At 46.1% G+C, this 24,228-nt stretch overlaps 1 protein-coding gene and 1 long non-coding RNA gene across 2 annotated transcripts in view; one reads left to right on the top strand and one right to left on the bottom strand.

Annotated features, from left to right (window-relative positions):
• LOC308584266 overlaps positions 1–24,228 on the top strand; it is a 480,133-nt gene that overhangs the window by 34,104 nt on the left and 421,801 nt on the right. The window lies entirely within an intron of this gene.
• Positions 1–24,228, bottom strand: part of KIF13B (kinesin family member 13B) — a 204,265-nt gene that overhangs the window by 98,369 nt on the left and 81,668 nt on the right. Inside the window, 7 exon segments of the mRNA XM_081188907.1 lie at positions 1,396–1,526; positions 6,236–6,370; positions 8,504–8,614; positions 9,809–10,021; positions 18,331–18,442; positions 19,878–19,990; positions 22,067–22,201. Coding sequence (XP_081045033.1) covers positions 1,396–1,526; positions 6,236–6,370; positions 8,504–8,614; positions 9,809–10,021; positions 18,331–18,442; positions 19,878–19,990; positions 22,067–22,201 — 950 coding nt within the window.

Raw genomic sequence — 24,228 nt, 5'->3', positions numbered from 1 at the left:
AGGTGGGAAGAGGCCTGCAAAAGTAGGGTGCAGGTCTTCCAGGACTCACAGCCAAGATGGCCCCGGAAGCTCTAAGTCACTGCAGGGAGTGGCAGGTAGCCTCACAGAGAGTCTGTCTGTCCCTCCCTCCCTCCCTCTCGATTTTTACTGAATGCATAAAAAATTCCAAGCCGAGAAAGCCCACAGTTTTGGCACCACGTCTCCATTTAAATTCTCTGCATTGGTTTGTTCTGTTTAGAATGAAGTGGGATGTTGAGAAAGGAGAGAAGGGAGGGTGCAGGCGGCCGAAGGGGGAGCTGGGAAGATTCCCCTAATTTCCTAAAGTGGAATTTCAGAATTCCTTCCATGTTTTATGAACCACTCTGCAGTAGAAGCCACAGGGCTTTCTTTCAGGAAAGAAAGAGAAGGAGGGAGGGGAAGAGAGAAAGACGGAAGGAAGGAAGGAAGGAAGGAAGGAAGGAAGGAAGGAAGGAAGGAAGGAAGGAAGGAAGGAAGGAAGGAAGGGTTATAAGGATTTTAAGGTCTCAAATATAAATATTCATAAATGCACACATATCTAAATATATGAACCACATGTCAGAAATAGTACAGGAGAAATCCTGGAGCCATTTTGACTCTCCCAGTGACCTCAAATATTCCTCTGAAGTAAGGGGGGCAAATGGGGAAAGCCTTCCCATTGTCTTTTTGCTTGCAAATCCTGTCTTCAGGTATCTGAAAAAGGGTGCATGCACACGAAAGATCATACCAATAACAAACTTAATTGGTCTCTAAGGTGCTACCGGAAGGAATTTTATTTTTTTGTTTCGACTACGGCAGACCAACGCAGCTACCTACCTGTAACCTGTCTTAAGGGCTTATTTGTGTATGAATAGGGTGAGCCTGTGACCTGGACTCAGGAACTAGAGTATTAACCATCACAAAAGAATGGCCAGGCTGCCCAGGTAATGCTATCAGTGACCTTTATCAGGTATCCTGGCAGGCAAGATTTCTGCTGTAGACCACCTCCTTCTGCGATGTATGTATGATGTGTTGGGGTTTTTTTGTGGGGGGGGGGTCTTGAGCTACAGGGTGGGCAATTTCAAAAGTCTATTTTGCGCACCTTTGTTCTGAGTTCCTCCTCGCTCCTGCTGTGTGTGGTGAGCAAGGACCCTTTTGCAACAGTTTAATAAAGACCAGGCTTACTAGCTGCTTTGCTTCTCAATATTCTCTGGTTGGCCTCTGTTATTTTCTCCTACCGATGGGGAACCCAGTTAAGGACTCTATACAAAGCTCCGGAATACCCCATAGGGGAAAGGGAGCAGTTTTTCTTGTAACGGAAGGAAGGAAGGAAGGAAGGAAGGAAGGAAGGAAGGAAGGAAGGAAGGAAGGAGAGAGAGAAGCAAACACTCATCTTACCTAGTATTCTTCTGGGGTGTCAGCATAACCTGACCGTCCAAGGTGATGTCAATTATACAGTGTTCAGGCAGAATGCCCATGCCACAAAGCTGGATGTCTTGGGAGTTATCTGACCCAATCAACGTGTGCTCCTGCAAAAGGTTCAAGGTTGATGGGCGGTTTAAAAGACAGCAAAAGTGCGGGGGTGCATTTGTTCAACATGGGAGGAAGAGCCATAGCTCAGTGGCAGAGGACCTCCACTGAATTGCAGGGGGTTGGACTAGATGACCCATGGGGTCCCTTCCAATTCTACCATTCTATGCACCCGAAAAATCCCAAATTCAATCCCAGGCAGCCCCCGAGGCCCCAGCCTGAACCCTGGGGAGCTGCTACCAGTCAGGATATCTGTTGTTGTTGTTGTTGTTGTTGTTGTTGTTGTTGTTGTTGTTGTTGTTGTTATATTTGATTATATCCTGCTTTCCCCCCCCCCCCCAGAACCAGGACTCCAGGTGGCTCACAAAAGATACATAAAACGAAAGGGTTTAAGGTCATTGAGAAGTAAGAGGGTTGGTTTGAGAAAATATTGGATTATTTGGGCAGGTCTAAACAATATGGGGCAATTAAAATGTTAAAAGTTAAATAAACCTTGTGGAGGGAGGAGTGTTAAAGCATATAGAATTGTACATATGGTTGATCTGAATATGTTATTTTCGATTACGTATACCCAATGTATCAGCCGACTGGGGGTTTTCACTGTTTGTTTTCGTTGTTTGTGTTTTGGTTGTTGGCAATACACACACACACACACACACACACTATCTATGGGAATTAAAGGTAAAGGGACCCCTGACCATTAGGTCCAGTTGTGACCGACTCTGGGGTTGCAGCGCTCATCTCGCTTTATTGGCCGAGGGAGCCGGTGTACAGCTTCCGGGTCATGTGGCCAGCATGACTAAGCCGCTCCTGGCGAACCAGAGCAGCGCACGGAAACGCCGTTTACCTTCCCACCGGAGCGGTACCTATTTATCTACTTGCACTTGACGTGCTTTCAAACTGCTAGGTTGGCAGGAGCAGGGACTGAGCAATGGGAGCTCACCCCGTCGCGGGGATTTGAACCGCCAACCTTCTGATCGGCAAGTCCTAGGCTTTGTGGTTTAACCCACAGCGCCACCCGCATCCCCATCTATGGGATTAAAACAATGCAAAAAACACACACCCATATCTACTAAAATACGGAAAGAAATAAAACTATAACTGAGCCAGGGGGTCTGAGCAGCTTTCAGTGTCCGTACTAACTTGTGAAGAATCTGCCCTGCATCAATTCAATCTTATACTGTAACAGAAAAAAATATATCCTGCTAACGTACCCCCCCCAAAAAATTTAGTAGGGCCTCCCCTCTCTCTCTGCATCACCCCCTATTCTCTCTTTCTTCCTGCCACCCCTCTTGCTTCCTCTCCTTGCCACTGACATAAAACTGCTGGCATCTCTCTTGATTCCAAGAGCAAAAATCCAGCTTTTTAAAATTATTTTTCATTCGTCAGAGGAGAAGCAAATCCGCGACGTAGGGTGGACGACAGCAGACGAGACCAAGACAGTGCTGTGAGTTCATTTGCAGAGATTCCTGGGAATAACATATATTGGATCAGGTCCGCTGGCTTCAGAACACCTGCCGACTCTTTTCCTAGAGGATGGAATTCATTAAATAAGGAGGACCTTGTTTATTCCCCTCTATCGCACCAGGATCTGAAAGCACCCGCTTCCTCTTTCTCGCCCCTCCCTATATTCTCCTGACCTCTAACTTCAGGGCGCCGAGAGGAAACCCGATCCTTCTGCAAGCGACTCAAGGTCACCCTCCTGAATTTGTATCGCTGCCAAGGCATTCCTGCTGCGCCTTCAGGCTCAGAAACATGTGTGTGTCGGCTGACAAAGCACTTTTGAGACGCAGCCCAGACACCTACACCTCCGGGAAGTTCTCCGGATCCACTCCAAAAGCCTGTGATAAGCTCTTTTGTTGCTTATTACCAAGCAAGCGGGGGGTGGGGTCTGAGGAACCCTCCCAGCCCTGAATTCTTAGAATCATAGAATCCTAGAGTTGGAAGAGACCACAAGGGCCATCGAGTCCAACCCCCTGCCAAGCAGGAAACACCATCAGAGCACTCCTGACATATGGTTGTCAAGCCTCTGCTTAAAGATCTCCAAAGAAGGAGACTCCACCACACTCCTTGGCAGCAAATTCCACTGTCAAACAGCTCTTACTGTCAGGAAGTTCTTCCTAACGTTTAGGTGGAATCTTCTTTCTTGTAGTTTGGATCCATTGCTCCGTGTCCGCTTCTCTGGAGCAGCGGAAAACAACCTTTCTCCCTCCTCTATGTGACATCCTTTTATATATTTGAACATGGCTATCATATCACCCCTTAACCTCCTCTTCTCCAGGCTAAACATGCCCAGCTCCCTTAGCCGTTCCTCATAAGGCATCGTTTCCAGGCCTTTGACCATTTTGGTTGCCCTCCTCTGGACACGTTCCAGTTTGTCAGTGTCCTTCTTGAACTGTGGTGCCCAGAACTGGACACAGTACTCCAGGTGAAGTCTGACCAGAGCAGAATACAGTGGCACTATTACTTCCCTTGATCTAGATGCTATACTCCTATTGATGCAGCCCAGAATTGCATTGGCTTTTTTAGCTGCTGCGTCACACTGTTGGCTCATGTCAAGTTTGTGGTCAACCAAGACTCCTAGATCCTTTTCACATGTACTGCTCTCAAGCCAGGTGTCACCCATCTTGTATTTGTGCCTCTCATTTTTTTTGCCCAAGTGCAATACTTTACATTTCTCCCTGTTAAAATTCATCTTGTTTGTTTTGGCCCAGTTCTCTAATCTGTCAAGGTCGTTTTGAAGTGTGATCCTGTCCAGCTGTTCTTCCAGCTGCTGCAAAGTAAGCGATCCTTAAAGAGGGAGCTCTTGCAACGACCAGTGATCCATCTGGCTCTACATTGCTTGCACGGACTGGCAGCAGCCCTCTGAAGAGCTAACGGATTGAGGTTGAATCCCGACAAGACAGAAGTACTGTTTTGGGGGGACAGGGGGCGGGCTGGTGTGGAGGACTCCCTGGTCCTGAATAGGGTAACTGTGCCCCTGAAGGACCAGGTGCGCAGCCTGGGAGTCATTCTGGACTCACAACTGTCTGTGGAGGCGCAGGTCAATTCTGTGTCCAGGGCGGCTGTTTACCAGCTCCATTTGGTACGCAGGATGAGACCCTACCTGCCCAGAGACTGTCTCGCCAGAGTGGTGCAGGCTCTAGTTATCTCCCGCTTGGAGTACTGCAATGCGCTCTTTGAAGGTGACCCGGAAACTGCAATTAATCCAGAATGTGGCAGCTAGACTGGTGACGGGGGGCGGCCGCCGAGACCACATAACACCGGTCTTGAAAGACCTACATTGGCTCCCAGTACGCTTCCAATCACCATTCAAAGTGTTGGTGCTGAACTTTCAAGCCCTAAACAGCCTCAACCCAGTAGACCTGAAGGAGCGTCTCCACCCCCATCATTCTGCCCGGACACTGAGGTCCAGCGCCGAGGGCCTTCTGGTGGTTCCCTCACTGCGAAAAGCAAAGCTACAGGGAACCAGGCAGAGGGCCTTCTCGGTAGTGGCGCCCACCCTGTGGAACGCCCTCCCATCAGATGTCAAGGAGATAAAGAACTATCTGACATTCAGAAGACATCTGAAGGCAGCCCTGTTCAGGGAAGTTTTTAATGTGTGACATTTTAATGTATTTTTGATCTTTGTTGGGAGCCGCCCAGATTGGCTGGTAAGGCCCAGCCAGATGGGTGGGCGGGGTGCAAATAAATTATTATTACAGATCTGGAGCCCTGATCTCACTGCCTCTTCTCCTCTAATAGTAATAATAATAATAATAATAATAATAATAATAATAATAATAATAATAATAATAATAATAATAATAATAATTTATTTATATCCCGCCCATCTGGCTGGGTTTCCCCAGCCACTCTGGGCGGCTGCCAACAAAAGATTAAATATACATTAAAACGTCAGTCATCAAACACTTCCCTAAACAAGGCTGCCTTCAAATGTCTTCTAAACGTCAGATAGTTGTTTATTTCCTTGACATCTGATGGGAGGGCGTTCCACAGTCAGTAGCGAAACAGTGCTTCAGAGATACAAGCTACGAAGTCTCTACCTCTGACTTCACATCAGCTAGGATCTCTCTCCTGACCCAAACATGGGTGATGCTTCATTGTGTTTTCAATATTGTGCTCGGAGTCATCCACACTTAATTATACAGTCATACCTTCTCTAAGGTAGTCTGTTTTAAAGTTTTTATGTGTTTATATGCCTATCGCACTTTTAAACTTAAAATCTATTGTTGTATATTTTTTAAATGTTTGGTTTGCTATTGGGATTGTAGTTCCATTTGTGTTCCTCTAGCTGGTCTCTGACCGTAATAAATTTCATGTTTATGTTCATACACAGTCGTACCTCGGAAGTCGAATGGGATCCGTTCCGGAGGTTCATTCGACTTCCAAAACATTCGGAAACCAAGGCGCGGCTTCCGATTGGCTGCGGGAAGCTCCTACAGCCAATCGGAAGCAGCGTCGGATGTTCAGGTTCCAAAGAACGTTTGCAAACCAGAACACTCGCTTCCGGGTTTGTGGCATCCGGGAGCCAAAACGTTCGACTCGCAAGGCATTCGCGAACCAAGATACGACTCTCATTCATAATTATAAAAGTGTAGAATCATAGCTGACAGATTCTGCCAAAGTGGGACTCAGGAACTGAACTCAAACCCAAGGGGGCAAGCTTTCGTTTGGAATGACCCCGTGTAACGTTCCGGCATTTCACCTTTAAGTAGTAGACCAGGAGCTCGTTGAGAGCGGGATCCGCGTTCAGATTCACCAGGAAGCACTTGTTATCGCCAACTTTGATCCCAGAAGACTGGAGAGAGATGCCAAGGCTTTCAAGCTGCTTTTGCCGCTCCTGCACGAAGGAACAAAAATATTACGAGAAAGCAGGGTTAGGGGATTGGGGAGGAATGATGGACTGGGTGAAGGACAATAAACTGAAGTTAAAAGGTACATAAAAGGTAAAGGCGACTATGTGGTTGCAGCACTCATCTCGCTTTTCAGGCAAAGGGAGCAGGCGTTTGTCCACAGACAGCTTTCGGAGTCATGTGGCCAGCAGGACTGAACTGCTTCTGGCGCAACGGAACACCGTGATGGAAACCAGAGCGCACATAAATGCCATTTACCTTCCCGCTGCAGCGGTACCTATTTATCTACTTGCGCTGGTGTGCTTTCGAACTGCTAGGTTGGCAGGAGCTGGGACAGAACAACGGGAGCTCACTGTGTCGTGGGGAATTGGCAAGCCCAAGAGGTTCAGTGGTTTAGACTCAGGTTTGGGAACCAGGGTACCGAGTGAGCAGGCACACAGCTTAGGGGTAATTAGGGGTAAGCCTTAGTGGCAAGGGGTAATCCATGCAGCGAGGGCCAATTCTGGACAGGGAGAGGATGGCCTCAGTGGTCCAACAAGTGCCAAGTTAGAATACTACAATGCACTCTACATGGGGCTAACCTTGAAGGTGGAAGCTTCAGCTAGCACAGAATGCTGATGCCTGGTTATGGTAAAGGTAAAGGTAAAGGGACCCCTGACCATTAGGTCCAGTCGTGACCGACTCTGGGGTTGCGGCGCTCATCTCGCTTTATTGGCCGAGGGAGCCGGCATTTGTCCGCAGACAGCTTCCGGGTCATGTGGCCAGCATGACAAAGCAGCTTCTGGCGAACCACAGCGGCGCACGGAAACCTTCCCGCCAGAGCGGTACCTATTTATCTACTTGCACTTCATGCTTTTGAACTGTTAGGTTGGCAGGAGCAGGGACCGAGCAACGGGAGCTCACCCCGTCGCGGGGATTTGAACGGCCGACCTTCTGATCAGCAAGTCCTAGGCTCTGCGGTTTTACCCACAGCGCCACCCGCGTCCCTCTGCCTGGTTATGGTACAGAGAGGCAAAAAGTGACCTTATAACCGATATTACCAAGACCTAGAAGCTATTGGGTTCTACTCAAGAAGTTAGTATAATAAATAATAATAAATTTTTATTTATACCCCGTCCTTCCCGGTTTAAAAACCAAGCTCAGGGCGGCTAACAGAAAATATAAAACATTGATTAAAATGCAACTTAAAAACACCATAAAATGCAACATAAAATGCAGTATCAATATCAATAAAATTCAAAAATTTCAGGGATCATTTCAGGGGCGGAGGACCCAGTCAGTAGACATCAAATGATCACCAGGCCTAACTGGCCAAGTTGGTCCTACTAGGGCCAGCAAGGAAACCAGGGACGAATTTAAATGTGGGGTCCCAAAAAGGGTTTCTTCACAGAAAAATAAAGGGAAAAGGGCATAGAGGATCAGGCTAATTCAAATTGAAGGCCAGCCGGAATAGCTCTGTCCTACAGGCCCTGCGGAATGAGATCAAGCGTAAAATGTACTAAATGACTACAAAGCAGTACCTTCACCAGGACCCTCCAAATTTATGATCTGGGGATGACGCCCAACTCATCCTCCTGCAAGGAGGACTAACAAGAAGAGGGTACCTGACGCACGCAGGGCACTCTTGGTGGTGTCCCCTCCTCTGTGGAACTCCCTCCCAGGGGAAATGTAAATGCGACTTCTACATTTATCCAGTTGAGAGTTTTATGAGGTTTTTCCACTGCTGGTTTTAACTACAGTCTGCAATATGTTATCTTCGCTTTTACCATCGTTTTTGTGTAATTCTATTATCGTTTGCCACCTCCCCTTCGGGAAGGGAGATCGGATTACAAATCGGAAATAACGAACGAACGAGCAAAACAAAGAAAGTGGTATCTAGTCCACGAAAGCTAATGCCGTAATAAATCTGTTTGCCGGTAAACACGTCCTTTGTTTCTGAAAACAGTAATAATCTCCCTTGGAAAACAGCCGCCCCAGGAATTAAGCAAAGACCCATTTACAGAGCATGAACTGGCCAACTTACTCCCAAAATACCATAAAATCATGTGAAGGGATTATTCGAGTGAGGAAAGCACCTCTCATTTTGCAGCCCCAGCCCCCCTCAAAACAGAAATACAGACCTGTGCGATCTCCTCTGTTTTCCTCAGTTTCTCCTCCCAGGTCACAGTCATCTCCTGGATAAGTTTCTCAGACTCCTCCAAGCGATCCTTCAGTTCTGGAGACTTCATAGCCTAGGAAGTTGCAGAAAGGAAAGGGGAAAGAAAGCAGGAGAAGGAATATTTCTCACAAATACCACTGCTTAAGGCTGGGTGTGTGGGGGGGGGGGCTCCCAGCTCTCTTATCACTGTGATCCGAGTTACTGAGAAAAGGAAGCAAAGATGCTGCGCTCAGGAATCGGATGCGTGAGGTTTTAGCTGAGGGCACCGGCATGGAAAAGAACCAACCGTGCAAAACTTGACCTTATTAGTGCAAAACAAAGGTCTGTGCCAAGGTGAGGGGAGTTAAAAGGTACCAGCAGAGGGGTACTTTGGGTTGCCCAAAAGAGCAGAAAAACAAACCTCAAAAAACCCAACAATCACCCCGTGAGAGAGATTTGAGATGCCTGGCTGAAACAAAACAACTTTACAGGAACTCTTAAATGAGCTGTAAATTGGAGGGCTGTCACTCAATTAAAGGAACTCATAGCTGAATGAATTTTGCCTATGAATGAACACCTTTTTTTAAGAATTGCATTTCTCAGTCCCAGAAGGAGCCATCACAAAAGAGGTCTTCGCTTCTGCATGAAAACAGAGGTTGCCTCGTCTTAGTCACCTTCCACCAGCAAACAATGTTGGCAAGGAACTAAATATATTTGCAAAATCTGGTGCAGGTCTTTGCGGACAGTTACCGTATTTTTCGCTCCATAAGACACAGAGGAGGAAAGCGGGAAAGCCCCGTTTTTTTTGGGGGGGGTGTCAGGTCACAGTTGTGCAGCTTCTTTTGCAAAGGGGAAAAGCCCCCTTTTTTGAGGATCAGTTCAAAGTTGATGAGCTTACTTTGCAAAGGGGAAAAAATCCTGTTTTTATGAGGTTCAACTCACAGTTCTGCAACTTCTTTAGGAAAGGAAAGGGATCCGTTTCTACAGTTTCCAGACAGATAATCTAATCAGCCAGTCCCATGTCACTGGGGAAAGAAACAGCCTCCATCTGCAGAACATTCAACAATGGAGGCCTGGGCAAGGGGCCGGAAAGGGAGCCAGCGACCGACCGCACATTCGCTCCATAAGACGCACAGACATTTCTCCTTACTTTTGAGGAGGAAAAAGGTGCGCCTTATGGAGCGAAAAATACGGTAAATCAGTCCATTAGAAAAAAACAGAAGTTCTATTTAATCAGCTAACTGGGCACTGCAGGACCAAGGAAACTCATTCCACACAGCAAACCCACCTCGGCTTTGGTGAGCTGTTCCCTGAGTTTCTCCACTTCCTCCCGCAGTTCCCGGATGATCCGGGCATTGGGGTCTTCATTCACCACGGCGTGGTTGACGATGTTCTTGGCCCGGTCGGCGTACCGCAAGGTGGAGAGGGTCTCGTCGTAATTATCAGCCGCAGGGCTCACCGTAGCGACCATGGCGGTTTTGCTGTTGCCGCCGAGGCTGTCCTGGAAAGTGACATCAGGGGTAAGAATGTGGGCAATTTTGCACACTTTGGACAACAGAGGGAACAGATTGTTTTGCAGAAGGAACTCGCCCTCCGCTCCACTTGACACAAGTTTTGCTACACACAAGTAAACCCCCCAAATACCCGTGTCGGCTGAAGAACAGCCAATTTCTGTAACCACCCATGTTGGCAAATAACTCATAGTTTTCAACCTTAGAACAAAAGAGCAGCCTTGTTCAAGAAAGTCCAGCATCTGCACTTTGGAACTCCCTGCCAATTGATATCAGGCAACTGCCTTTGCTGTGCTATTTTCCGCCTCTGCCAAAAACGCTTTAGTTTGTAAGCCGGTTTTTGAACATTTTTCGGAAGCCGAACGTCCAATGCAGCTGTCTGCTATGGTTTCTGGGGCTCCTGCACCAATCAGAAGCTGCGCCTTGGTTTTTGAACATTCCTGGACTTCCGAAACACATTAAGTTTGGCGCTTTTCTTTTTGCTATTTATTTTGTGTTTTTATTTTTGAGGCTTTTTCGGTTAACTTGTTTTTGTGACTGTGTGGAACTCAGTTCAGCTATTGATTAATTGACTGATTGATTGATTGTGTGACTGCGGAAATGGATATAAGCCCCCTATCCAAACGACTTTCATCAGTGCAGGTAAGATTTTTTTTTTTTTATCATCTACAATACTGTCTTATTTATTTTATAGTACACTACTTTGATTCTTGCTTTCAGTTTATGCATTAATGGTCTCGTTAGACAGCAAAATTAATGTTAAATTGCTGTTTTAGGGATTGTCTTTAAAAGTCTGGAACGGATGAATCCTTTTTGCATTGCTTTCAATGGGAAAGTGCGCCTTGGTATTGGAACGCTTTGGTTTTGAAACGGACTTCCAGAACGGACTAAGTTCGAGAACCAAGGTACCCCTGTACTGATCTTTCTGGCTGATGGCTGCTTTCCAGGATCTCAGCAAGAGAAAAGGCTTTGCTTCTAATTGCAGATGCTGGGAGGGTACGTGGGCAGACTTGAACCCAGAGCCTTCTGCAAGCAAAGCATGTTCCCCATGACTGAGCAATCCTCCCTCTCGCTATGTTGGACTTTTTGGAGCTGGCCGACCTGACGGAAGAATCCGCGATCAGAAAGAAGAGGAACACCAAGAAGATTGGAAGAAATTTAAAGATTATCTAGCTAAATATTAAAAAAATTCCTTCCAGTAGCAGCTTAAAGACCAACTAAGTTAGTTCTTGGTATGAGCTTTCGTGTGCATGCACACTTCTTCAGAAGAAGTGTATCTGAAGAAGTGTGCATGCACACGAAAGCTCATACCAAGAACTAACTTAGTTGGTCTTTAAGGTGCTACTGGAAGGAATTTTTTTATTTTGACTATGGCAGACCAACACGGCTACCTATCTGTATCTAAATATTGTAATATAAGATAATTAGAAGTCACTTGAAACTATCAAATAGGCTTAGGATTTGCAATTCTGGTTCTAAACGCAGCATAAGGAGTCTATATAGCATATTGTATTTTAAAATGGGGTTTCAGAGTTTTTAGGGGTTTCTGAATGTCTTATGTAGATTTTTCAGTTTCATTGTTCTGTATGGGACAATGACAATAAAGATATCGTATCGTAGAATAAGAATGAGTTGTAAAGTATTATGGATTTAGACTAATAAGAAAAGAGAAGAAGATAGTAAATTGAAGGAGTTAATTTTATTAGAAAGATGATTTTGGAGAACTGTTAAAAGGCGATACAATGAAATTCAGTTAAGGAAGTCAGATAACAATGAAAGTTAAAATGGGTTTTAGAAGTAATACATGTTCATATTTTTTTCTTTTAGTAGTGTATTGTGTTTTCCTTTGTGTGTTTTATATGTTATATTTGTCATAAATGTGGAAAATAAAAAAAATATAGATTTTTTTAAAAATTCCTCCCTCTCACCTGGCGTGCGTTGGGAGGGAGCTGCACACCGGCGATGTTGGGTTGCGGCGGAGAGCGATCGCAGGGAAAAGGCTGCCGGATCTGCACATTTTGCCTGCGAAATCTAGGTCACGCGTCGCCACTGGGCATCATTAACATTGTTTTTATCTCTGCCTCCCCCCTCCCCACCCTCATCCCTACCACTCCTAATTGTTTTGCTTAATTTAAGCTTTTCATAACAACCCTCATTAAATCCAGGGGGGGCAGCGGTGAGAACGGCTGGTTCGGATGTGGGAAAACGCAGTCGGACCTGAGGCAAGTGGCTTATCGGCCCAATCTAGGCCCAAGGGGGTGGGGGCAGGGGGGAAGGAGGTAGCGCTGTCTCCTTGGAGGAAGGGATAGAGATGGGGGTGGAAAGGGCTCATAGCCGCAGCTTTTCTCTACGCAAGGCGTGCAGGAAATTTGCAAAATCTGGTGCGGGTTTTTCCCCCTCCCTCTCTCATCACACTGTAATAACTCGTGGACTTCCAGAGAAGCCGAAGATTCAGAACAAATAATAATTTATAATAATAATTTATTATTTATACCCCGCCCATCTGGCTGAGTTTCCCCAGCCACTCTGGGCGGCTCCCAATCAAGTGTTAAAAACAGTACAGCGTTAAATATTAAAAACTTCCCGGAACAGGGCTGCCTTCAGATGTCTTTTAAAAATAAGATAGCTGCTTATTTCCTTGACATCTGATGGGAGGGCGTTCTACAGGGCGGGTGCCACTACCGAGAAGGCCCTCTCCCTGGTTCCCTGTAACCTCACTTCTCGCAATGAGGGAACCACCAGAAGGCCCTCGGCGCTGGACCTCAGTGTCCGGGCTGAACGATGGGGATGGAGACGCTCCTTCAGGTATACTGGACTGAGGCCGTTTTGGGCTTTAAAGGTCAGCACCAATACTTTGAATTGTGCTTGGAAACGTACTGGGAGCCAATGCAGATCTCTCAGGACCGGTGTTATGTGGTCCCGGCGGCCGCTCCAAGTGACTAGTCTCGCTGCCGCATTCTGGATTAATTGCAGTTTCCGGGTCACCTTCAAAGGTAGCCCCACAAAAAAAGGACTTATTCACGCAGCAAATAGTTGGACTGTGGAACTCCTTGCCACAGGAGACTGGGATGGCTTTGAAAGAGGATTGGACAGATCCACGGAGGAGGAGAGGGCTATCAAAGGCTATTAACCTCCACAGCATCCAGTTTTTTTAAAACCTTCCCACAAGCATCATCCCGGTGGAGTACAGGGTCAGATTTAAGGTGCTGGTTTTGACCTTTAAAGCCCTGCATGGCCTAGGACCCTCGTACCTCTGGGACCGCCTCTACTGGTATGCCCCACAGAGGACCTTTAGGTCCATAAAGAGCAACACCCTCTGTCTCATGAGACCAGGGTATAAATAAAAATTATTATTATTATCCACACCACCACCCCAAGGTCAACTTGAAGGAAAATTTTAAAAGGGTCTTCCTCATTTCCCTGAAAACTGTAACAAGAGTAGCTAGTTCTACGAGTTTTCTGTAGCCCGAGTGCCACTACTCGGAAGGCCCTGCTCAGTTTAATTGCTGCCTTTATTGTGTTCTAAGCTGCCCTGGAGCCTTCTTGGGAGACACGCAGCAGGCTACAAATCGGGTTTCATTTAGCTTTTAATCAATGAAACCCCGGAAGCTGTAGCTCTGGAGCAAGCCTAGGAGGGTATTTTGGATCAGGAGAAGAGGGGGAAGGGTAGGCAAAAGGGAGAGTTATGACTCTAAGCCCCTCCACCCGAGAAAGCTGCCCAAGATTTCACCTCCAAACAGGGGGTAAACAATCAAAGCTAATGAAATACTTGAGGCAGGTACAGAGGTGAATAATTGTGCAACATGACTAAGCTGGCCAGGTATGCGCTGGCACCGAAATGCTGGCAAGAAGCAAAAGGAACTGCGGAATGAAGAGGGTGATTTTCTCCCTCCCGCCCTCCGCATAAAACCAGTGCCTGGGTTAAAAAAAAAAGAAAAGAAATAAAACATTGTATTTATGTGGATTAAATAGACTTATCTGAAGGTAGCCCTGTTTGATGCTTTTGAATTATGATGCTGGAGGAGACTCATGAGAGTCCCATGGACTACAAGAATATCAAACCTCTCCATTCTGAAGGAAATCAGCCCTGAGTGCTCACTGGAAGGACAGATCCTGAAGCTGAGGCTCCAATACTTTGGCCACCTCAGGAGAAGAGAAGACTCCCTGGAAAAGACCCTGATGTTGGGAAAGATGGAGGGCACAAGGAGAAGCAGACAACAGAGGACAAGATGGTGGGACAGTGTTCTCGAAGCTACCAGCATGAGTCTGACCCAACTGCGGGAGGCAGCGGAAGACAGGAGTGCCTGGCGTGCTCTGGTCCAGGGGGTCACGAAGAGGCAGACACGACTAAATGACTAAACAACAACAATAAGCCCTGTTTAGGGGTGTTTTTAATGTTTAACGCTGTATTTTTTTAAAAATATTTGGTTGGAAACAGCCCAGAGTGGCTGGGGAAACCCAGCCAGATGGGCAGGGTATAAATAATAAATTATTATTATTATTATTATTATTATTATTATTATTGTTGTTGTTGTTGTTGTTGTTGTTGTTGTTGTTGTTGTTATTATTATTGTTATTATTATTATTATAAAAAGTAATGTCAGGCACCACTGGGTACGAGGCCAGGCTGGCGTGGCCTTCTAGGTTGCTGTCTGAAAAAAACCAAAAGCTGTAGCTCTTGGAAACTGTGTTGAGCCTGGGAATAAAAGCTCATCAATTACCTGAGCAAAGACTCCTGTGTCTTCCTCCAGAGCTTTCCGATACACACAGGCTCAGGATGGGCAGACCCAGCGTGGGGCAAGAAGGGGTGCCGCTTAATCCTTAGCAAGGTGGCTGTTTTCTAGTTTAGAAAACCAAGCAAACCCCCTTCCACAACCTGTGCTTTCACCCACAGCAGCAAAGACACAGCTGATTCCCTCCATCATTGGAAAGTGTGATTTTGAGTTGAAAATTAAGTGGGGGAAGGATATAAGCCTCTCCCCCTTGTGGTTCCTGCCTTGGACTAAATCAGGCTTGTCCAAAGTCCGGCCTGGTGGCCTAACCCGGCCCTCTGGTCGGCTTAATCTGGCCCCCTGTGGCAGTTTATTCCCTGGGCTAAAATCCAAAGAAAAATGCTCTTCAATCCTAAAAACAGCTCAAGAACTTCAATCTTAAAAAAAGGTTAACAACTTTGGGGGGAAAAGATCATCAACTTCAATCCTAAAAGAAAAGGTCAATAACTTAGGATGACCCTCATGCATGTCCACTTCATCAAATCTGGCCCTCTTTGGGGGGAAAATTGGACACCCCTGGACTAAATGGTCCTTGGTGTCCCTTTCCATCTCTACAATTCTGTGATTCGATGATTCTAGGCTCTTTCCCATCTGCTTTGACTTACTGCCAGTCCAGACCGATTTTGGTTTAAGGAAGGGACACAAACACACACACACACACAAACAAACACAGAGGAGGAAAGCAAAGTGAACCCCCTTGCAATTTAAGAGTGGCCAGAGCTCAACAGTCCTTTCTACAAGGAAATCTACAACAAGGGACACAGGTGGCGCTGTGGGTTAAACCACAGAGCCTAGGGCTTGCCGATCAGAAGGTTGGCAGTTCGAACCCCCGCAACGGGGTGAGCTCCCGTTGCTCAGTCCCTGCTCCTGCCAACCTAGCAGTTTGAAAGCACGTCAAAGTGCAAGTAGATCAATAGGTACCGCTCTGGCGGGAAGGAAAACGGCATTTCTGTGCGCTGCTCTGGTTTCGCCAGAAGTGGCTTAGTCATGCTGGCCACGTGACCCGGAAGTTGTACGCCGGCTCCCTCGGCCAGTAAAGTGAGATGAGCGCCGCAACCCCAGAGTTGGCCACGACTGGACCTAATGGTCAGGAGTCCCTTTACCTTTACAAAAAGGAAATCCGCCCTGAGTGCTCACTGGAAGGACAGATCCTGAAGCTGAGGCTCCAAGACTTTGGCCACCTCATGAGAAGAGAAGACTCCCTGGAAAAGACCCTGATGTTGGGAAAGATGGAGGGCACAAGGAGAAGGGGACGACGGAGGACGAGATGGTGGGACAGTGTTCTCGAAGCTACCAGCATGAGTTTGACCAAACTGCGGGAGGCAGTGGAAGACAGGAGTGCCTGGCGTGCTCTGGTCCAGGGGGTCACGAAGAGTCGGACACAACTAAATAAATGACTAAACAACAGCAGCAGCAACAACGATCAGGCAGCTTCACTGAGCCCTTGCCAACATTCTGTTCAAACTCCTGCCTTGTGCAGCTATACTTTTGCAATAGCAGCCGTCGAGCCAGACGTCTTTCCCGGAACATGGAGGCACCCTGTACCTGTGGCATTTTCCGTGGCCTCATCCAACCCTTCCCCCTTTGACCTGCGGTTGGTACGTGTTTCGCGACTGCCTCCCTCTTGTAGACTGGAAGCAAAGGGCTAATCTGAAGTCAGCAGTGATGACATGATGCAAATTTGGGTTACGCAAGGTTAAAAACTCATTATGAAAATAGAAAGAGGTGTGTGTGTGTGTCTGGGTACTGCTGTGTAAGTAAACAGACTCAGAACCAGCCTGCCTATTGACTACGCACAAACTGAAATAGGAAGCCACAAAAAAAAAAGGGAGACTGGAGAGATACTACTGTTTATTTCGTTTGTGAACTGCTTTCTATGAAGCATCAGTGTGGTGTGGGGGTTAGAATGTTGGACAAGGACCTGGGAGACCCGGGTTCAAATCCTCAATCACCCAGTACGTTTCCAAGCACAGTTCAAAATGTTGTTGCTGACCTTGAAAGCCCTAAACAGCCTCGGTCCAGTATATCTGAAGGAGCGTCTCCACCTCCATCGTTCTACCCGGACACTGAGGTCCAGTGCCGAGGGCCTTCTAGCGGTTCCCTCCCTGCGAGAAGTGAGGTTACAGGGAACCAGACAGAGGGCCTTCTCGGTGGTGGCACCCACCCTGTGGAATGCCCTCCCAACAGATGTCAAAGAGAAAAACAACTACCAGACTTTTAGAAGACATCTGAAGGCAGCCCTGTTTAGGGAAGCTTTTAATGTTTAATAGGTTATTGTATTTTAGTGTTCTGTTGGAAGCCGCCCAGAGTGGCTGGGGAAACCCACCTTTGGAGCATATTTCACAATGCAATTTTTTTTTAATTAAAAAAAACCACAATAAAAAAAATAAAAGCAAGAGAACATATAAAGCTCTGCCTCTGGAGAAAAGAGAACTAACAGCTCACAGAACCAGAGAGGCTGTTGCTTCCTGCTGAAGTTTGTGATTTGCAAGTTTTTGCTCTTATTATTATTTTTAATGCCTTTATATCGCACCAAGTCGGGATTCAAGGCAGCTTACAGCATTTAAAAACAGCATTATAAAATGCAAAGCAAAAAAATAATAAAAGTAAACAGGTTGGAATAGTTGAAATGCATTAGGAAACACGCTCCGAACCAGCAGTTAAGTACAGTTTGCCTAAGGAGCAGCCCAGTTATCAGCATCACATGCATCTTAATTTCCTGAACAGGAAGGTCTTAGCCTACCAGCAGAAGGATAACAAGGAGGGAGCCAGTCTGGCCTCCCTTGGGAAGGAATTCCACAGTATGGGAGCAACCACGGAAAAGGCTCTGCCTTGTGTCACTACCAGGTGTGGTTCAGATGTCGATCGGACCTAGAGAAGCTGCTCAAATGATATAATCGCATGAGCACTGTTCCAGGCTATTTTCATTCTCATGTACATTATATCAATTCGAAAGAAAGATTTAAGGACTTTCAGGGACTTCAGTTTGATAGTTTTGATGTTTTGCATTATTTCATAAAGTTTTCTATACTGTAATTGTTTTTGGCCATCGCGTTGCTTTCGATATTGCTGACACCTGAGGACATGGGCAGATTCGTACAGGGAGATGCACCCCTCCTTTTTTCCAACGGGCTTTTCCATTTTTTTAAAAAATGGACCTAAAACAGCCATGTCTTCTGCCCTGACAAGCAGAAGCACTGAGAAGGAGGGAGGGAGGAATGGGAACTGACTGATAAGAAACATACCAATGTAAAAAGAGCTTGTCAGATCGGGATGGGGCCAATCAGAGGCCTTTGAGAAGCCAGCAAACAGGATCTGAAAACAATTTCACTCTCCTCTCCTGTGCTTTCCAGCAGTTGGGGTTCAGAGACATTGCTGCAGAGCTAGTAGCCATCGATAGCCCTCTCCTCCCTCCATGATTTTGTCTAATCCTCTTTTAAACTCATCCAAGCTGGTCACCACTGTTGTCTCCTGTGATTTAAGGCAGAGACTTCTCACCTGAAACGCCAAATGACCGTTCGACTTACTTTGAGAAGCCAGGTGAGCACAGAGTCGCGGTACGGGACAAACTTGTTCTTGTTTTTCCCGGCGGCCTGATCCGCGAGGGCAGAAATGACCAACCCGAGAGTCGTGAGGGACCTGCATGGGAGAGAAAGCGTTTTGAAATCACATGTAGCATCATCCGGAGGACAACTTCCAAAGCTTAGCAGCATCTGACCTAGTCAAACAGCAACATATGGGCTTCACATAACTGGAATCTTGCTTTTAGCAACGAAACTCTCCCATGCTCCCCTGACTGTTAGGTCCAGTCGTGGCCAACTCTGGGGTTGTGACGCTCATCTCGCTTTATTGGCCGAGGGAGCTGGCTTACAGCTTCCAGGTCATGTGGCCAGCATGACGAAGCCGCTTCTGGCAAACCAGAGCAGCGCACGGAAACGCCGTTTGGGCAGGAGCAGGGACCGAGCAACGGGAGCTCACCCCGTCATGGGGATTCGAACCGCTGACCTTCTGATCGGCAAGTCCTAGGCTCTGTGGTTTAACCCACAGCGCCACCCACATCCCTTATGATGGGATTAGGAATAACCAAAACAGACATAGAATCATAGAGTTGGAAGAGACCACAAGGGCCATCGAGTCCAACCCCCTGCCAAGCAGGAAATATAATACAGTGGTACCTTGGTTTACAAACCTGGTTTACGAATCCGTTCCGGAAGTCCATTTTTAAACCAAAGTGTTCTTAAAGCAAGGTGTGCTTTCCCATGGCAGTGGGGGACTCAATTTATAAATGGAACACACTCAACAGGAAGCGGAACATGTTCTGCTTCCAAGGCAAAGTTCACAAACCAAAACACCTACTTCTGGGTTTGCAGTGTTCTTAATCCAAGTTGTTCATAAACCAAGCTGTTCTTAAACCAAGGTACCAGTGTATTTGCCAAGGACAATATGGAGCAATACGGTTAAAATAAAATAAAAAACACAGGAAGAAGAAAAGAGAACATCACTTGCGCACCCTAAATTATTAAATGTGTCAACACAAATTGAAGTTAAAAATATTGTAGCTGTGTCAAGATTGGATTGCAATTGGATTGAATAATATTTTGGAAGCGGGATGAAAGGGAACTATTAAACCTTGGAATCTAGCACACGGGGGGGGGGCACCTAAATTGTGTAATTGGCTATATGACTGATTGGCATTTGAACTGGTATTGTAATTCGGTATGGATATAATAAGTCTTATATTGCACTTTTGTTATTGAAAACTAATAAAAACTATTTAAGTTTTTAAAAAAGGAAAAGTTAAGGATTTCTTCACGCAATGTACGTCTCCACCACACACACCTGACATCCACAAAAGCAAATTAAATTCAGCCCAGAGACCTGTTATAACTCCCCTAATTCAGGTGTCAAAGACGGGCATTGCTGCTCCTGTGAGATCATGCGCACTGATCCTGCTACATCCTTTCGTCTCTTACCGCTATTCTCGTGGATTAACAGAATGCGCTGGGTCACGCAAACCCCTTCCCATTATTCATCCCTTTAAAGTATTCAGCGCCCTATGAACCCAAGATTTTACTTGTTGATGTTGCTTCCTTCCTTCAGCCGGTCACCCGCAGCCCCGGTCTTGGTAGCTCTTTCGCTGCCTGCCAGGTCAACCAAGCTCAGCTTGCCCACCTTCTCGCCAGACGTCTGCGGAACAAAGAGTGGGGAGTTAGCCCGGAAACGCAGCTCCTGAACTCGGGCCCAAGTGACACGGTTCAGGGCACCTCTGCTTTAGGTGGAAGAAGGCAAGGGAGGATGCTTCGGGAAATGGTTGAAGGGGAAGAAAACTGCGGCGCCAAAGGGATAGCGCATTTATTTATTTGACATTATGCAAACTGCTCAATTGTAAAAGCAGCTAGGGCTTCCGAAGGGAGAGGTGGGGTTATCAGGAGAGGGGGCGCTAAGAGGCACGGGGCCAGCTAGAGAGACCTAGAGGGTATCAGTGGATCATGTCCATCTATATGTAGAGGATAATAATGCATTAAATTTCAAAGCAGTGAAGAAAATTGAAGAAATTAGAAAAATGAAATTACCGTATTTTTCGCCCCATAGGACGCACCGCCCCATAGGACGCACCTAGTGTTTTTTTTTGGGGGGGGGGAGGAAAAAAAATTATTTCCCCCCCAGGTGCGGGGGCTGGCGCGGGGGAAGCCTGAGCTTCCCCCGACCCCAGCCCTCAGAACAGGCTGCCGCCCCAAGCCTTGCGCGCCCGGCGGGACCTCCCGCCGGGCACGCTAGGCTTGCGGATAGCTTCCTGAAGCCTGGAGAGTGAGATGGAGCCTCTCACTCTTCGCTGAAGCCTCTCACTCTCCAGGCTTCAGTGAAAGCCTGCATTCGCCCCATAGGACACACACACATTTCCCCTTCATTTTTGGAGGGGGAAAAGTGCGTCCTATAGGGCGAAAAATACGGTATTTTAACTAAATTTTGAATAAACGTGCAATTAATTGCCACTGCTTTGAAATTTAATGCATTATCCTCCACATATATATGTGTGTGTGTGCTTTAAATTGTAAAACAGAAAACCTAATAAAAAAATTATGTGTGTATGTTTTTGCGCACACGCACACACATACACACAATTTTTATTAAATTTTCTGTTTTACAATTTAAAATACTCATTTTATATCCTTAAGATAGCAATGATTTCCCTTCTTCTTTCCATGGTTCATTTTACATATCACAAATCCCTGCATTTTTTACAAAAACTATACCATTCAGTATTCCATTATTGCATCTGTCAAAACTTATTTACACTGCTTGAATTTATCTTAATGCTGCCAGCGTTTTCAACTGTACACAAGTATTTCCCATATATTCAATAAACGTTTTCCAGCCTTCCTTAAACATATGTTCTTCTTATTCTCTTATTCTATATGTTAAGAATGCAGACATTAACATTATTATCCTTAACATTATCCTCCTCCTTAGTGGGTCGTGCAAACCTCTATTTTGAAAGATGCTTTTTATAGGCTAGGCGGCCCTGAGGATGAGTTTGTGGAACCAGGGGGGCAGTGGCCCCCCAAAATGAACATCACAGGTCCTAGTCTGACACTCTAAGCCAGTGTTTCTCAGCCTTGGGTCCCCAGATGTTGTTGGACTACAACTCCCATCATCCATGACCGCTGGTCCTGCTACCTATGGATGATGGGAGCTGTAGTCCAATAACAGATGGGGACCCGAGGTAGAGAAAAACTGCTGTAACCACAACACAGCATTCGTATACTCTGTGTTGTATGTTAACTCCCTGTTTGTGTGCAAAAGCCTGTTAAACTGAGCGCATAACATGCGGTTTCTTGACTTAGGATAAAGTGAGCACACCAATTCCACTTTCCCCAAGCTGGTGTCCTTCAGATATTTTGGGCTGCAACTTCCGTTTGCCCCAGAAACTGTAAAGACCCCCACAGTATGTGGGGCACCACTCCTCAGAAGAGACCAAAAGTGCATACTGTATTTTTCACTCTATAAGACGCACCAGACCACAAGACGCACCTAGTTTTTGGAGGAGGAAAACAAGAAAAAAAATATTCTGAATCTCAGAAGCCAGAACAGCAAGAGGGATCGCTGCGCAGTGAAAGCAGCAATCCCTCTCGCTGTTCTGGCTTCCGGAATAGCTGCGCAGCCTGCATTCGCTCCATAAGACGCACATACATTTCCCCTTACTTTTTAGGAGGGAAAAGGTGAGTCTTATAGAGCAAAAAATACGGTAATTCGAGAACTCACCCCCGACTTTGCATCGTACAATGTGTGCGTGAGGATAATCTTGAAGACGGCATGGGATCGGCTGCTCTCTTCGTTCATGTTGGTGGCGGCGACCGTGCGAGATTTATTGCCTTCGGACATCAGAGACTCTATGTCCTAAACAAAAGACAGGATTGAAAAGCAATCGCAGTGAGGATCTGCAGGAAGGCAGGCGCGGTGCGAACACATCAGGGAGAACTTTCTAAATTTGAGCGTGGTTTCACACTACACACAATGGTAGCAGCCCGATCTTCACTGCAAACTGGTGCTTGGGATCTCTCCATTAAACCACTGGGTTTCTGTGGGTGGGTGAGGACCAAGTGGGCAGCTTGTGGTCCAACTTAAAGAGGATAGCAGCACCAGTGGCACGACTGCCGTTTTCATTAGAGAAAGGAAAACCATTTAGATTTACAGTGGTACCTCAGGTTAAGTACTTAATTCGTTCTGGAGGTCCCTTCTTAACCTGAAACTGTTCTTAACCTGAAGCACCACTTTAGCTAATGGAGCCTCCCGCTGCCGCCATGCAATTTCTGTTCTCATCCTGAAGCAAAGTACTTAACCTGAAGCACTATTTCTGGGTTAGCGGAGTCTGTAACCTGAAGCGTCTGTAATCTGAAGCGTATGTAACCTGAGGTACCACTGTATGTCCATTCCCATCCCAAAGGGTTCACGGAGAGTTAGAAGACATCCTGAGGATCGTCTAAGCCAGAGGTCAGCAAACTTTTTCAGCAGGTGGACGGTCCACTTTCCCTCAGACCTTGTGGGGGGGATGGATTATATTTTGAAAAATAATAATGAACAAATTCCTATGCCCCACAAATAACCCAGAGATGCATTTTAAATAAAAGGACACATTCTACTCATGTAAAAACATGCTGATTCCTGGACCATCCGTGGGCCGGATTTAGAAGGCGATTGGGCCGGATCCGGCCTTAGTTTGCCTACGCATGGTCTAAGCCAACTCTCCTACAGTACAGTGGTACCTTGGTTCTCAAACGCCTTGGTACTCAAACAACTTGGAATCCAAACATTACAAACCCAGAAGTAAGAAACCTGTTTTGAGCATTACGCTGAGATCTGTCTGTTTTTGCTATTTATTTTGTGTTTTTGTTTTTGCTTTGTTTTGTTTTTGCAACTGTGTGGAACCCAGTTCAGCTACTGATTGATTGATTGTGCGACTGCAGTACAATGTTTACTGCTCTCATTTTATGGATCAATGGTCTCGTTAGATAGTGAAATTCATGTTAAATTGCTGTTTTAGGGGTTGTTTTTAAAAGTTTGGAATGGATTAATCCATTTTGCATTACTTTCTATGGGAAAGCGTGCCCTGGTTTTGGAACGGATTTCTGGAATGGATTAAATTTGAGAACCAGGGTACCACTGTATTGCAGCCATCCCATAAGGAGATTGAACCTGCAACCTTAGCATCATCAGCTCTAACCTATTGAGCTATCAAGGCTGACGGGGCAACTAATTTCAGCGTTCTTGATTCCATGCCCCTAAAGTGAATCACAGTGAAAATATATTGCACATATGTTTGGGACGTGCGAATAGAGGTGAACACACAAACCTCCCCTGTATTTACTGAACTCAAATAGCACCCCCAACATACTCCTAGTACCACAGGTGGGAAGGGGCTTATTGACGCAAACATTTGCTGATTAAGGCTTAGCCAAATTTGCATTTTCATCTCTCCACCCATTGTTTCTGGTGTTACGCATCTTCAGACGTTGCAATCAGTGTCTGTGATGCGCATTTTTGCCAATTCTGCATTTTATGCACTGATTTTACTGAACACTGCTTAGATAAGAGTCGCATGAAGCGGTACAGAAACAACGCCAAACTGCTAATTCATTAATTTATACGCCACTTAATGCCGAAATAGGCTTTTGAGACGCTCACGAGCACAAGAGTCGGTTATCCAAGCACGAAAATGTTGCGTAACGTTACAAAAATAAACCTGAAAATAGAAGCAGAAGATGAGGCAGCTCTCAGCTGATTGTGGAGAAGGCTGCCCTCAACTCCTCCTTTCCCTTGCTCTCACAGATACAGGGCTGTTCCCTTTTAAAATCCATTTATTTAACGTTCATTTTAATTATTTATTCCCCCCCCTTTTTTTAAAAAATGGAAGCATTCTTGAGGTG

This window comes from Podarcis bocagei, assembly GCF_964188305.1.
Source record: "Podarcis bocagei genome assembly, chromosome: 3".
Taxonomy (NCBI): Eukaryota; Metazoa; Chordata; class Lepidosauria; order Squamata; family Lacertidae; genus Podarcis; species Podarcis bocagei.
The sequence above is the reverse complement of the archived record's forward strand: the minus strand, read 5'-3'. Positions and strand labels throughout refer to the sequence as shown.